General features: G+C 41.4%; 1 protein-coding gene across 1 annotated transcript in view; it reads left to right on the top strand.

Moving 5' to 3' along the window:
* The first annotated feature begins 450 nt into the window (after positions 1–450).
* The window catches only part of st6galnac3 (ST6 (alpha-N-acetyl-neuraminyl-2,3-beta-galactosyl-1,3)-N-acetylgalactosaminide alpha-2,6-sialyltransferase 3), a 43,990-nt gene continuing 27,660 nt past the window's right edge, over positions 451–16,780 (top strand). The window contains exon 1 of the mRNA XM_080837548.1: positions 451–583. Coding sequence (XP_080693674.1) covers positions 566–583 — 18 coding nt within the window. The 5' untranslated portion in view covers positions 451–565. The remainder of the gene's footprint in view (positions 584–16,780) is intronic.

The raw sequence follows: 16,780 nt of genomic DNA, 5'->3' as shown, positions 1-16,780 counted from the left end.
AATATCAAGATGAAATATAATTATAATAGTGTTTGTATGAAAAAAAGATTATTAAAATAGCAAAGATTGAAACAAACAATTCATCTATTCTACAAAATTATAAGCAAACCAATACAAGGCTACTTCATGGTGGACTAAGCTACTTCACAACATAATAATAATAGTAATTGAGTTATCCTGCAGGATGAGTTAGGCAGCTAGATTATTTGTGTGAATACTTTACGGTGCAAGGTGTGTGCACTATTGGGCCCTTGAACTGCTACTCCACTGGGCTATTCAGAGGCTCCCAGCCAGAATCAAGAATCAAGACATCACGTGACTCGGGAGGCGGGGCTGCCGTTCACATCAGCCAGTAGCCGTAAACGTCAAGCAGGAGCTCTGCAAAGCAAAGAGAACATGAATAACGGAACGCACAATATTTACCAAGATGATTATCAAGATACCGTTATAAACGCGTGGCGCTTATGAATAAGAGCAGACCAATAAAGAGGCAGCCGTAGGCTACTTTCGGCTGTTGAGGTAAAGAATCGGCCCACCATCTAAGGCTTTACATTGATCATTTAGGATGGCCTGGATATGGAAGGTAAGTGTGTCTACTGACGAATTTGCTTGTGGAAATAGCAGGGGTCTGTTTGTTATGTCGTCGATTATGTTGTTGTTTTTACTTGTGATACGATACAAAAAAGATATAATGGAATTACTACGCTGCTGTTACACTACGTATTGGTGCTGTACGTGGCGTTTCAGTGTTTCACATTGGTTCGCAGGTTCGTCAGAAGCGGATACAGAGTAGCTTAATGAATGTAAAGTAACGGCTTCATTTCATTTCGTTCTCATGAAAAGGTTCGTCGCCATACAGGCTTCTGCTACGTGTACTAAGATCTTTTGACTTTACCCCTTAGGCTACCACCGACGTAGGCTATTATGTTAAGCCTCTTGCTCTTGAATTGTGTTCTTTGTTGTTTATTTATGTATTGGTAAACATTCGAGTTGACGTAATTTTTCCGTAGTTGGAGACAGATCATAGCTGTTTGTTGTAGTAGAAGTGATTTACTGTCAGTCTATAAACGTACACCTCCTCTTACAAATGCTATGTGTGTTGCCAGTTTCCTGTCTCGCAGTATTGTCACAAACTTTAAGTCCACCTTCACCACCTCTGTAAACTTCAGGGTAGGGCCTACACCATAAGTTCATACCGATGAATTCAACTGTTGTGTCAAGTAACAGCACCAACAAAGGTTTTAAATATATATACTGAAGTCCGTTTAATTATTGTGCTCATGCTGAACACTTCACTCTCTTCTCATCGTCTTACTGAACATGCTTTTGAATTGGGACATTAGACTGCCAGAAAGATTTTCCATTCGCAGGTGCAGTTTATAAAACAAATCTGGAGTGTATTCAGGTGCACTTCATACAAGGCGTTATGACTGCTTTTAAATCATGAGCAGTAGTGGCTATGCAGATAGAGGAGTGAAATGTACAGGTTAAACCTTGAAAAACTAAAATATGGTCATGAACTGTTGATAGTGAACTCCTGTCCATGATTTTGGTTTTCACTCAGAGTATATGATATACTATAGTCTACTATGCCTGGTTTTTCCAGATATTCAGAGGAAGCAGTGCTGTTTCTGTCTGTTTTCTTTTCAATATTCATCCTTAATCGTTCCTAATTGGGGGTGTGGTGTCTGTCTCAAATATGTCGGAAACAGTCCCTTTGTTGACTGCCATTTAAATTTTTTAATTCAGAGCCACTGAGCTGTGTAAGAATGTGAGAGGCCGCAGTGCTCACATTAAAATGGCTCAAACTGGACCTACCCTCATCCTACTTACACAACTGGTCATGGGAGTCCGGCTACTTGATGCAAAGTGTAAGGACATAATTGGAGTTGTTTTCTTTCGGCAAAGTGCGTACTGATTTCTGTCGTACATACACAAAGACCGAGACACATTTCGAGATGCATACTTTGGACACATACACACACATTCAGACACACACATATGTGCATGGACATGAACACACACACACACACACACACACACACACACACACACACACACACACACACACACACACACACACACACACAGTCTCACACAAAGGCTAGATTAACACGCACACGCACACACACACTACCAGTACATTAATGAGAGCGAGTAGTCTGGGGAGGAAAACAATGATCTCAATTACCATTTTATCAGCTTTTTATCAAGGAGGCATCATGGCATTTAAACATGTAAGCGGAGGTGAAATAAAGCAGAGGGGTCCTAGAATCTGCTTTAGTTTCCAACACCCAAAGCGATGATGACTAAATGAAAGAATGGCAGCGTTGTCCAACTCTCCCCTATAATTATTCACAATGGCTTAGGCAGAACTCCAAGAAGATGCGTTCAGTTTGGTGAGAGAGGAAAGACCGTGTTTGAAAGCAGTGTTCATTCAAAACTTCTAACACATCCAATAGAGTTCCACATGACAGGTTGCGTAACAGTTAACTGGAGTGACTCATTGACAGGGATTTTATTTCTCCTGAGCAAAGTGCAATTTATTATAGAAATCGTCATCTTTTTGCACACCCTGAGAAAAAGGTCTGTGTTCTACTTTAAAAGTAGATGTGTCTTTCATTCAGTTAAACAGAGCCTATGTAGAGAATGTGTATATGCATAGACCCAATTAAATGGTCCTGGTCCTAAATTTGTTGCTGTGTATGGCAGAGTGGGATTTTTTTTGGCCATGTGTTATAAACTTTTTTTATTACCGTGAAGTAAAAATGCTCTTTATGTTGCATGCAGATAATTGCAAATGCTCTTTCTCTCGTGTGTTGTGTAGCTAAAGATGTAACTATATTTAGCCACTACTTTGGATGGTTGACTGCATAAAAGAAAGGTGAACCTCAAGAGCCAATAGTATGAATGCCTTTTCTTACTGTTTTAATTTGCTGACAGATAAATTACCTACCTTTAAAAAAGTAATTTAAGAGTCTTTATTAAGTAAACCTTTCAACTGTGTTCAAGTCCAAAATATAGTGATTTTTTTGGTACTCTACTGCATGATACCTTATGACAACAATATTTGAACAATGTTCAAAGATAAACAAGTTATTTTAAATTTTTTTTTTTTTTTATTTAATGAAAAGAGTGGACTGGTGCTAAGCTCTGGGTCTGCATACTCAGCTACATTGCTATTCCGAGAGAAGTGTGCCCTTTGCTTTGTAATGGAAATGTAACCTCCCTGTCGATCACTCTGAGTCAGAACTTTGCCTGATCTGCTCTCATAATGAGAGATCAACATGCTCTGCCTGTGCTTTTCCAGGCTCACTTTGATGATAGTTTTCTCTCTGTTTTCAGCCTTCATCTCCTCTCTAAGCAGGGGTTTATATATCTGCTGATTTTATATTTAAGTTTTTTTTTGTTGCTTATGCTACATGGTGTTTTTACATTAAAGTTTTCGAAAGGGTCCAAAGTATGCAGAGATATGGCTGCTCTACTTAAGTTTAGTCGTTTAGTGGTTAATTCGTCACAATCATCTCCCTTTTTTCATTTTATGCATTAGCACATCTGTTATGGCAGACCAGAAGAACCAAAGGTCCCGTAACATAAAAGGCCAGACTCTTGTTTCAGGTAAACAGTTTTGTTTATTATAATAAACACAGTGGTGGTTGCCGTAAAAGAGGAAGAGAGGGAAAACTATAAAATAAACTATAAAAATAACTAAATAGGTACAGCGGCTTACCTCTCACGTACAAATGAAAAAGAAGGTGAGTCTTCCGCTGAAACTACCTTACCTGCACTAACTATCTCTAAACTAAAAAAGGTGCAGATAAAACACAAACAACCACCAAAACAACTAAGAGCGGGCAAACGAAAAAGCGCGTAACACACGTAAAGGTCCTCAGTCAATGTCTCTGAAAGTTCAGTGTGGATGTGACCCAAAGTAATCCAAAGCGGGTTGTGGTCCTGGGGAAAAACAGATAGCGAGCTAGTTCCGGAAAGTGAGCGCCTCCATCTTGAGAAGGGCCGGCTTTATAAAGGGCGAAGTCCCGCCGAGCAATCAGACAGGGTCCGAGAACACGCCCACTCCACCTTGTCGATACGGGAAGACAGCAGACACAGGGAAAACCACAACGCCATAACAACAGCTCCTTTGTTAATGTGCTCCAATTTATGTTAGACAGGATCAAGAAAGCATGAGGTTGATTTGATAAGCGAAAGTGTCACGGCAATTGATTTATTTTAGACCAAAATGCCTGGGTCAAGAGATGCCTATGGCTTCAAACCCAGCAGACAGGTCTTCAGACGCTCAGGATTATGAGGTCACAGTACAGCTGGATTACTCACCACGTTTCTCCTTTTGGCCTGAACAAGCCACACAGTTCCCTTTTAGTAGGTAAAAAAGTCCAATGCACACCATTAAGACAACCTGGATGCGGTCCAGGAGAGTGCTAATCGCTTGCAGTCAACACTCCGCTGCACTGCACTGCTTTTTATATATTAAAAACGAGCATCAGTGTGCATTTAGTGCCGAGGGAGTTGGCTTAACTCAGTCAAACTGCACGTTGTGTGCAGGAATTGGATGGTGGATCAGGAAGCGTACCGTAGCCAGCGAGGGACAGGAGCGACATCTCATTTTAAGCATAATCTGGCTTTGAGTGGTTGCTGTTGTACTACGCTTAAGTAGCTTAGGCGGAATGTGAGGAGGCCAGGGGAGATTGTCAGCAGCTGGTCTCTCCGCTGTCAGTTTGGGAGGATTTTCAGTCCAGGGCCATCAGAAAGTGGCTCTATGGCAGGTGGTCGTGATGGGGCTGGAGTTTTACCTGAACTCAGTCGGGTATGTTTAAGAGGCCAACATCATCTGAGTTGCCGTGTCCAGGAAAGGCACCAGTCAACACTTTCACGTAGTTTGAGGTTGTGTAAGTCAACACAGAAACTGAGTTAGCTACATGTTTCTGAACTCCCCAGTCCATTGAAAATGTCAGGTCTGAGCACCAATAATATCTAATATCAAAGGAATGCATGGATGTTTGTGTTTGCGTTTCTTTCAGTTCACATATAACATGAAAGTTTGGAGTTGCCCTAGTCAATCCCAGTTGTGTCTGGCAGCGCATATTGTGTAAATATAGCTCCGAGCAATGAGTATGGAGCTCCATCCATGTATGCCCATGTGATGTCTGATCCCGCGGAGCGTGTGAACTGTGCTGGGTATCCTGCATGGCTGATCCTGGCTGTGGGCTGCCCTAGAACCCATGTTTGAGCAAAAGCAGAAAATCCATCTAATTGTATTAGTGTTATCCAGCGTTGGGCCTAGCTTGCTGCATTTTTTGCTCTCTCCAGTAGAGACAGACCTGTTCTCACAGACAGACAAATCTCACCATGGAGCAGTTTCTCTTTTCGTATGTATCATGTTTCTCATAGTTCTTCTCATGGCTGTTTCTTTTGCTGTGTATCATTTTTATCATAGTTCTTCACACATTCAGACACACCTACTGTGGTGCAGAAACGTCCCTGAAGTGGCAGGCACTGTTTCGTCAAGCACACTAGAAGTGATGCAGCAACAGAATGGCAAAGTGACCCTACAGACAGCAAACAAGTTCATCTCGGTTCAGCAGCTGTGTTTTTTTTATGAGAAAGTGGGTCAATTTGGACAAATCGCCAAAAAATATATTGGAATCATAGAGGTTGGCCTCATGTACAAGGCAATGGCATTTCATTTAAATGGGCTGTGAAACCAACATATTTATGATATTTTGGAGTTGCAGCAGTTTCATTTTCAGATCTATTTTGACTTAAATGTGTTTGTATGTTTGGGTAGGACGATCTAATGGCCATTTTCAGTGTAATTTATATAGATTACCGCACTCGGCAGCAAAAATAGAACCATGTATAGTGCTGTGCTTACTCATTTTGCGGTGCATGTATGTAGGAATGCTGATTGGCTGGTATGAGTTCTCGTGTGTTAAGGCAGAGAAGTATACAGGGTATACAGTACATTGCTCTGTCATCTCTCCTCAGTGAGCCAACATGGAGACTTTATGTTGTTCATCTCTACAGTGAACAGTCTGACTCATCTGGCAAAGTCAATATGTGGTTGCAGGACATGATCAGTCACCAGTTCATTCTAGGGCAATCTTGGCGCTTTATGATGGTGACAAAATGGGCACTGCCGGCATAAGTAAAGAGAATAGTGTTGGCCTTTGGACATGGGATAGTTTTAAATAGGTTTTAAATAAACATTTTGAGATCAAGTTAACTATCTATTTGATGATCATTGCCACAGAACAGTAGGTTTCTGACTCACAAATCCTTGTCCAACATGTATTCATCACAACAAAATTCAACTACAATCAACAAGATATCTGTCTCATGCATCTTTAGACAACCCTCACCAGACACAACAATATTCAATAATCTGTTGCAGTCTATAATCAGGATATCAATATGTACCGTTTATGTCAGCATGCCGTGTTTACATTAGGTAACTTATTGCCAGATTCATGCATAAAAACTTCTTAAAATGCCAGCTCTTATTTTTTTTCTCCTTAGCAACCAACAGTTACCACATAAAAAGGTCAGAGCAGTTCTCACTGCAACTTTGAAAATGTCAAACAGACTTATTTCACAGAAGCATTTAGAAAAACAAACCAGGGTAAAAAAGTTGACACTTTTGTGACCTATGTGTGTCTTTTTGTGGAGACGAGGCTCCTGTGGTTGTAGAATACCAATTACTATTTTCCTAGCTCACACTGCCAGCTAGCTTCCTTCTTGATCTTTCACTTCTCTGCAGCAATTTATTGACTTGTGCTTTAAGAACCAGGAATTAGGAAGGTGCAGTTCCCATTTGAGGTTCTCCACTGCTCTCTCTGGCCCCATGTTGTTATCACCTAAAATTAGAGTGGTTTAAATGTGCCAGTTTGGACACAATCACATGCAGGTCAACAAATGCTCTAGTTAGAGGTGAGTGTTTTTGCTCCGCACCAAAGTGGATGTTGTGTGTCTGGATCAGAATGCAGACAACGTTCATTTTCTCATTGATACACATGGAGATAGTTGTTGAAGATGGTTGCTTCAGTGACACATTTCTTGTAATGGCCAGATGCTAGATTCCAAAGACCTTTATCACAGAGGTTGGAATACTGCTCTAGATTGAAATCCCCTTGGACCCTCACGTCAAACTAAGTCCCCAACCATAATGTACACTTCAGTGTTATGAACTATGACTACATTTAAAAATGTTGTGTAATAAACATATCGTAGAATATAATAACATATTATGAATGTGTGATACAGATAATAAAATAATAATAAATAACAATCATCTTCATTCAAAAGCACCTTTATGTGGGATGGTGTTTGGTGATTTTGGCATGTACTATTGTTTGCATTATTCTAAGTTACTGGCAGGTCATAAATGCCATTTCTTGAGCGATGGTTCAATAGGAGCATTAATTGCTCTCTGTCTGCACTGTCAGCTTTTTAAAGTGCAGAGTCCTCGCACAGTGCCCCACCACTTCTCCCCTGCCTGTGCTCTCCTGCAGGGACCTGCAACCATAGGGCCCAGACCTGCCAGGAGTCCTGCTTGCTCGTTGCAAGACAGCATTTCAGGACCCAGGCCAGATATCTTGCAAAATACTCCCCTCTGTCTCATACACCTAGAGCTCTTAGTTGTCAACCTTCCTTTGCTGTTGGATAGGGAGGGGGAAACTAAAACAAAACTTGAGATGGGTAACTAGATTTGAGATGGAGGAAATATTCCCTATCAATAGGTCTTTTTCCCTAAACTGTTCCTTCGAGTTCCTTTGAAGCTTGCTTGGATGAAGTCCAATCACTTAATGGCTAAATGGAAAGAGACGCAGAAAAGCTTTTTCCTGCCAAATATGCCGGTAAATAGTTTACCAGCACTGTGTTGGTTGTATTTCCATCTTTAATAGAAAGGTGCTGTGAGAGACATCAAGGTCAGTATGACTGTGCGTGTTAAGCCTGTATGGACAGGAACCAACCACTATATTTCGCAACTTCAAACAAATTCAGACACTTTCAAGAGTTAAAGTCAGCATTGTCAGGGTTCGAGGGGGATACCTGGTCTGATTGCTTTAAGCTGCTAAACATCCCCACGTTAATCTGCGTTCTCCTAAAAGAGCACAGGGGAGGTGCATTTATTTGGGTGGAACTTTGCCCGTATTATTTTCATGGGGCTCATATCCTATCACTTGACTTGGACAGATGGGCGAGGTACATAATGTCCTGCCTTTTTCAGAACAGGGTGTCCCAGATCCTAACCGGGACTAAAACTGCATGCATTATGTCAACAAGCTGGAGAAGAGCTGCAATGTAGGCACCCTTCCAGGTCCCTTAAAAACCTTCAGTTGGAATCACATAATCATAGGTGTGTTTGGCATCCTGTGTTCATGTGGCAGAGCAGTATTTGTGTGCTGGATTTCACAGCTACTGCAGTGGTTGCATCAGTGACGTAGAGTACTGACAACAGATTTATAACTGAATTGCATTAGCGGGTTGTCTTGTATGTGTTATACTGTATGCACCTTCAGTGTTTTACACTGTCTGTGAAATCACATTTCCTTGAAACCAAAAACCTTTCTTAACCTCATGGATGAATTTGGCTTTGTTGTTTATGTCTGTTCTGCATTTGATGATGCGTGCATATGGCCATAGGTTTGCCAGTGATTTGGTGACGTAATCAGTCCTATTCAGCACCACCATTCAGAACCCTACCCACGGTGTCTGTCATTTCCAGTCTGTGAGTCATGTTCTCTCCTCACTGCTGTACATAGGCTATTCTATTATTTTTGATTACCCCCCATTTTGAGCTTTGACATGGCAAAGAAAATTGCCTCTTTCACAGCACTGTGTGTGCTGAACTTCTTCTAATGCAGGCTGTCACAACCACCTTAGGCACTGAATTAATTTCTCCTTGCCCTTTCATGCACCAAGCTTTCATATCGAATTTGTTTGGTTGCTTTTGCTGTGGTCATCTTTTCTTGGCTCTTGGTTATTTGTGTGGGTGAGCTGAAAAGTTTAGGCCTGTAGAAAATAGTAACATAAGCATTTCTTTTGGCCCCTATATCAGCTGCTCCTGCATTGCTGCAGTCAGTATTTTCTTTGCTAGCGTTCAGTAGCAGGCAGCCTGGACCAGACATATGGTGGCAGCAAAGTTATGCCAAAACAGCAGAGAAAGTCACAACATTTAATCCAGGGTTTAAGGATTATTTTCTATTTGACATCAGATACAAGTAAGCATCCTTGTAAGTAGCAGCGAGTGGCGCGTGACCCACTTTGCTGCTATTCGAGTTGCCCAACATTAGTCTCTCGCCTTTCCCCTCTTGTACTCCAGCACAGCACAAAGAAACAAGAGCAATCAGAGATTTCTGACCTCCAGCAAGGCGGTACACAAATCCGGATCCAGAATCCGGATCCAGATCCGAATCATCCTGAAATTTTAATGGGGCTGTCCCAGGACCGATATGCATCTTGTGAAAATTTCAGAAAGATCCGCCCAGTAGTTTCTGAGAAATCTTGTCCACAGACAGACAAACGGACAAATATATAAATAAATACATAAATTAACGGACCCGATCGCATAACCTCCTTGCTGGAGGTAATCAAGCGGCTTCAATCAATTGAGATCATTGTTCCAACCAGGAAGGCCATATTAAAGCAGTAACTGTTGGTGTGATCAAGCAGACGACATTCAACTAGTATGGCATATAAGCAGGGCTGCATCTTTACTGACCGGATTTAAGCAGATCTTATCAAACAGCCAGAGCATGCATGGCCTGGCATGAGTTCAGTCGCATCACCATTTACTGGAATTAGCAGGGAAACTTCGAGAATAATATCAAACGCAGGGGTCTCCTCCTTGTGCTTGTAAAATGTGCAATGAGTACATCATGAGAACATCAAACTGTCAATCAAATCTGTATTTGTGTGTCTCCTTTGGTATTGACAGGTTCAGGTTCAGACTGAGACTGTTTAGGCTGTCAGAAAATGGGAGGGATGAAAATAAGCCTAAACAGTTGAAATGGAAGAAGAATGCTGTGGTTCAAACGGATAAATAAATAGATAAATGCACAAATTCAAATATAAATAAGGTAGGCTATCATCAAAAATAAAGGAAAAATAAAACAAAATAAAATTAGAAACGCAGATTAAAATAACTGAGAGACAGGCAAGAGGCATCATAACCTGGCGAGAGAGAGAGAGAGAGACAGAGAGAGACAGACGGACAAACAGACAGACTGACAGTACACAGAGACAGGTAGAGAGAGACCATCTCCTCTAGTCAGTTCTGACATAATATAACATGGTATGAGGACTTGTCTGATATCACACAACACTACTCCTCTCCCCCCTGTAAGTTCCACATTATTGTAATAGTGGCTACCATTTTGAGCCACTTAAGCAGTACAACTTGACTAAACCATATTGAAAATCAATATTTCCATTTCATCTGAAAACTTTCAGAAACCCCATTGAGAAGAGCATTGAAACCATAGTAACAGCACTGGCTAAAACTAACCTTATTCAAATCGCCTGGTTGTTGTTTGTCTCTTGATAGGCTTCATCCTCTCTCAGATTGGAATATGCATTTGAAATTAGCCATCATACACATTTTTTTTTTTTACATTTTTTTTTGCGCCCCGCTTAATTTTCAAGAATTGAAGTGCTCACTCAGACCATAGTCTGGGAAGCAGCTCACTACAGAGGTAGCAGTTTTGCTATGCAAATGTCATTTTCTCTCTTCCTCACTGTAGTGGTTTGAAATAGCTGCAGACTGCGCCTTTCTTTGTCTGTCAGACTCATTTCCTCTGTTTACTGTGATCAGGAAATCATCACGATCTGATCGTTGTTTACTGATGGGATTGATTTATCTTAGTTGAAGTCTCTCCATTGATTTGGCTCACTCCAAGACAGAGATCTTACCTCCAGCTTCTCATTATGTGAGATGGGGGGAAAAACGGAAATGAATTGGCTTAAAGTCTTGCAGCTTCCAGCTTATTCAATTTCAGTAGATGCTGTGCTGACATGAGCATGATGGCCAAAGTAGCAAAAATGCATTTGTAGTAGACTTTTTTATGTTCAAAATGCAATTTGTTTATTACATACAAAATCTGTTTAGGTCTTGTTCTTGGTTCTTGCACAAGTTCATGCACATACAGTGGGGAAAATAAGTATTTGAACCCCTTGCGATTTCACAAGTTTGGCCACTTGCAAAGAAACGTGTGATCTATAATTGTAATGGTAGGTGTATATTAACAGTGAGAAACAGAATATCAACAAAAAAATCCAGAAAAATGCATTTTATAACATTTATGACTTTATTTGCATTTGATGCAAAAAATAAGTATTTGAACCCCCAAAACTGACTGACAGAAATTACTTAGTACTTGGTGGAATAACCCTTATTGGCAAGCACAGACGTCAGACGTTTCTTGTAGTTGGTCACCAGGTTTACAATCATCTCAGGAGGGATTTTGGTCCACTCCTCTTTCCAGATCCTCTCCAAATCTTTAAGGTTGTGTTTTCAATGGGAGGGAATGAGGGAATGAGGTTCAAGCCCAATATTCCACGTTACATGGCCCCATCCATAGTCCCCTTGATGCGGTGGAGTCGTCCTGTACCCTTGGCAGAGAAACAGCCCCAAAGCATAATGTTTCCACCGCCATGCTTGATGGTGGGTATGATGTACTCTTGGGGTCATATTCAACATTCCCCCCCCTGTCAAACACGGCAAGTCGAGTTGATGCCAAAGAGCTTGATTTTGGTATCATTTGACCACATTCTGTCTCCCAATCCTCCCTAGAATCATTCAAGTGTGCAATGGTAAACTTCAGATGGCCCTGTACATGCGCTTCCTTGAGCAGGGGGACCTTGCGAGTGCTGCAGTACTTCAAAAAATGACGGCGTGGTGTGTTGCCAATGGTTTTCTTGGTGACTCTGGTCCCAGCTGCCTTGAGATCATTCACAAGCTCCCCCTGTGTAGTTCTGGGGTTATTCTGCACCTTCCGAATGATCACTGATTCCGCACGAGGGGATATCTTGCATGGAGCCCCAGACCTAGAGCGGGTGACAGTTGTTTGGTGTTGCTTCCATTCATGAATAATCGCACCAATAGTTATCTGCTTCTCACCAAGCTGCTTGCCGGTGGTTTTTTAGCCCATTCCAGCCTTGTGCAGGTCTACAATCTTATCTCTGACGTCCTTGGACAGCTCTTTGGTCTTGCCCATATGGTGGTGAGGTTGAAGGTGTGAAGTATGATTCTTTGGACAGGTTTCTTTTATACAGGTCATCAGTTGAGATCAGGTATACCTTGTTAGACCTAATGAGGACTAATCTGTGTGCTTTTTGGGCACATAACTGGCCATTGGGAGCCAGGATTATTGCTGTTTGCTTGGGGGTTCAAATACTTATTTTTTGCATCAAATGCAAATAAAGTCATAAATCTTATAAAATGCAGTTTTCTGGATTTTTTTGTTGATATTCTGTTTCTCACTGTTAAAATACACCTACCATTACAATTCTAGATCACACATTTCTTTGCAAGTGGCCAAACTTGCGAAGTCGGCAGGGGTTCAAATACTTATTTTCCCCACTGTATCTAATTGTGGATGACAATTTTCTTGCTGTATAGGGACACATTTGTTGTCTGCATCAAACAGTCCCTTGGAATTTTTTCTTATACTGTATGTGTATTTGACTTACTTGTTTGGGATTCAAAATAGTATATTCAAAATGTGTTTGATTTGATGAGTTTGAAAAATAATCTGTACATGTTTTGGATTAAATACTCTAGTTTAAATATTAGTTTTGAGTCCTGTTTTTGATACTAACAATACTTTTACCTTGAAAGCCCCTCAGGCAGCTTGTCATTGTTGAATGTCATTGCTACAAGCATGTCATATTTGTCAGCATGGTGAAGTCATAAATTGAGGGATGGCATCATCCAAGTGCAACAGTGCTGGTTGTTGATAGAGGCAGTTTTGTCTGGAGCCAAGGACACGGTGCTTAGGGCAAGGGCAACACATCCCTCAGTATCATAGTCCGATTTGGTGTAGGCCTAATAAGGTGTCATCAGCCATCTTTTTATATCACATTGCATCAGAGTTGTATGACATCTTGAGGTTCTGCCCCATAATCAGATAATCTCAGTTTTAAGTTTGCACACACCATGCAACTTATCTAATAGCCTTTTGTTGTAAACAATGTATGGCCAGACTTGTGTCAACAAGGAATTTGATTTAAAAGTGTAAATGTGCATTAACATTACATTAAAGGTACAGTTGTACAAGGTACAAGGTCCCTTTACAAGCATGTGTGAGTACCTACGTTGGCCATCAAATGCCCTCTCGGGCCAGTGTGTTGGTTTGTCCGTTCTGGGCAACATGGCGGAATCCGTGGAAGAGGACCCACTCCCTATGTAGATACAAAAGGTTTCAAGCAAAGGAAAGTCCAACAAATTGTAGTCACAGGTAATTAATTATACATTAGCTGGAGCAGCTTCAGGAATAGCGAGATCCGCAGGAGCCGCCCTGTTCATGTCAGCTACCAGTTTACCCAGAAGGCCTAGCAAAGCCGCAGGTGTCAGTGATTTCCACTCCTGTCATAAAATCCCTCCGTGTTGGCTCATAAAATGCCTCATATAAAAGTATTGTATGCATCTAGTTGAGTTCCTGTACCTTGAAAAAGCCCTTGAGAGGTTATTAGGCATTGGGAAATGAATAGGTCTAGAGAAATGCAGTAATAGCGAAACTCAAAAGTCACTCACACACACACATTGAATGAACACACACATTGAATCTCAAAAAGCTCAGAACCACGATCACATAATGTATGATGTAAGAATGCAGCTGCATTTTAGTTAATAATAACAATAAAGACTATTTTTATCATCACTTTTGTAAGATATTTGAATATTTCAAACAGTTGAACTATGATTTTCTATGTTACCTTTGATGGACCAACACAAGCTTGTCAAAGTGTTGTGTACATTACACATACAGGTTTTTTTTTTTTTTAAAACACACATTTTAAAAACCTCAGTGTGTCTGTCTGTACTGTCTCTGGTGCCAAATCCCCAATTGGTGTCTGTAGACCAGGGATGGCGCTGTTGCCCTCCATGTGGCTGCCATCTCTCTCCCGTGAAAGGCCCTAATGGGTGAAATTGTGCAGAACACGACCCCGGAGATGATTATCCCCCTGATGGATAGGGGGATGATGAGCAGAGTCATATGTCGTCCATCTGGCCGCCAAAAGGCCATCCTGCCATCCCTTTGCAGGCCTTAAAGTCGCCCAGAAATTTGACATATCATTTTGCAGTGATTTGTGGCCACAGATTTAAATCAGAGGAGGAGAGGAAAATGTCTTTTCCCCCCCCTTTTTTTTGATGGGGCCAGACGAGTATGACAGGATAGTCCAGATGGTCAGCTTTTCCCTGGTCTGAAAATGCACCATCTCCCAGTATGTCTCTGCAATGCCCAGACAATAAGTTGGAGTTTCTGCTGCCTCTAGACATCGACTGTGGCTTGGAATCCTACCAATCTTTTTTTCATATCATCATTATGTTGGCCCCACTGTGTCTGCCACCACTGCCCTCCTGCATCCACAAAGAAACTAAAGCCCAATTCAGACGAAGTCTAGTTTGTCTTTGTACGCAAAGTTCAGAATACAGATAGCCAGTGGCGGTTCTAGACCATTTTTACTAGGGGGGCCAAGGAGGGGCCAGGGTTTAACCAGGGGGGCACATAAAAAACCCGCAACAAATGATATTTAAAGATTATAAACTTATATTACTTTAAAAACATATAAACATGTATAACTTAACTTAACATAAGAATGAGTGCAAGAGAGGTAGGGCCATACAAAATGAACAACAAGTCTTTTACAGTCATTTAACCCACCATGGGCAATGCTGAAATCACTGTTACAGATAGTACAGTGTGCAAGACTGTAATTGTGGTTTACTTTTGTAAGACAGGGGTATGTACACCTTTGTATAGTCTGTTGTAAAATGTCTTACATTTTCTTTTTGGGGGGCACTCTCCCCGTGCCCTGTTCCTAGATACACTGAACTGATTAATTTCAGATTAATTCGGTCGGGATAAGAGATAAAAGCCCGCCCACACTGAAAATTCATTTGTTGACTTACCGAAACAGGTAAATCAGGATGCTCCTGAGGCACACACTCACACTGCCTCACACACGCACAGTCTCTAGGTCCCTCTCCCTCTCTGTCGTGAGCGCGCTACACAGATGCTTACGCGGTTTGGATCACGTCTGTGCGCGGTCTGGCTCGCTCGCTCTAGATTCCGGGAGATTTTAAGTAATTTGCGGGCATCAAGGAGTCGTTTTCAATATGCGGGAGACTCCCGGAACTTCAGGGAGACTTGGGATGTCTGTGTATTCACATAACATCTGGGAAAGTCAACAGGCATAGGATATTTCCATCTTTTGGTTCTTGAAAAAAATCTTCTCTGCCTTCATGTGGCAGAAAAATCACCAGCTCAGCCGGTAGACAGTTGTATATCATCACTATGGTTACCACTACAGGCATAGGCAGACTACCAGTTTAAGCTTAAGACCCAGCGATCCATTAATGATAGGGAGCGAGCTAAACATTTAAATCGTAGCTCCTCTCTCCAACAAGCACCACACATGGCAAACTACAGTGCGCTGTTTTAATTTACCCGTGTGGAACGTTGCGTCACATTAGTACCGCTTTTGGCGCTTGGTGTAAAATCACAATAAATTCATATTTTGTTTTATTTGGTCAGCACGGGGTGGCCGCAGGGGTGGCCAAGGACATGTCTACGGGGGCACGGGCCACCCCAGGCCTCCCTGTAGAACCGCCACTGCAGATAGCCCTATCATTTAGACGAGCACTCTCTATCAGCACACGGTATCTGCAACGATCCAAATCGGGGGTAGAAAGTGAGTAGATTTGAATCGGTACGGGGGCTGGTGTTCGTCTGCACGGATTCACGCGACCTGATGACGTCCTTGCCCCACGTGATCGCTTCGCGATCACCAACCAATATATATATCACTTGTTCTCCCTCTAAATCTTACTCGTGGTGGGTCTCGAATTTAATCCAGCCTCCTATCTTGATCTAATTCTTTTTATTCAGACGTTACATAACTTTCATGACCACAAATATAAATTGGCCAGCGATTTAATTCGCTTTTTTCTTCATATATTAATGTAGAATGGTCGGAGCAAAGCCTCTTGGGAAATGGGATGACAGCCATGTCATGTTGTACTGTTCCAAACTCTTTATTATCAATAGAAAATATAATTCATTTTCGCATAACCTTTAGTCTGACCACTGATTTTATTAACCACCATAATGTAATGTTGCTAATTGGAGCTTGAATGTCTTGTGTAATGTGTTTAACCGTGTGCTGTTTAGTCTTTTCTTTACGTTTTTCACGTTTTTTCAGTTGTATCACGTACTGAATGTTTACACTGACAGTATTAATATCGTCGTATTTTCTTCACACCTCACAGGTTTTTGAAAGACTTTAGGCTATATAACAGCAGTGTTTTCAAGTTTAAAAAGGACACATTGAATATAACATGATGTTATATATTATGATGTAACATTTCACCCAATCCATACTGTATTTTTACAGTGTGAGCTGTAAATGATCATTTTTGGTGTCAGTTCTCCATGTGTTTGATCTCACTTGAGAATCGCAGGCTGGAACCACCATGCAACTTTTGATGTCAGAGATTTAAGCTCTGCCGGGAAGCCAAGGCAGTTTTGCTGACAGA

This window comes from Sprattus sprattus, assembly GCF_963457725.1.
Source record: "Sprattus sprattus genome assembly, chromosome: 4".
NCBI lineage: Eukaryota > Metazoa > Chordata > Actinopteri > Clupeiformes > Clupeidae > Sprattus > Sprattus sprattus.
This window is presented reverse-complemented; position numbering and strand designations above follow the sequence as displayed.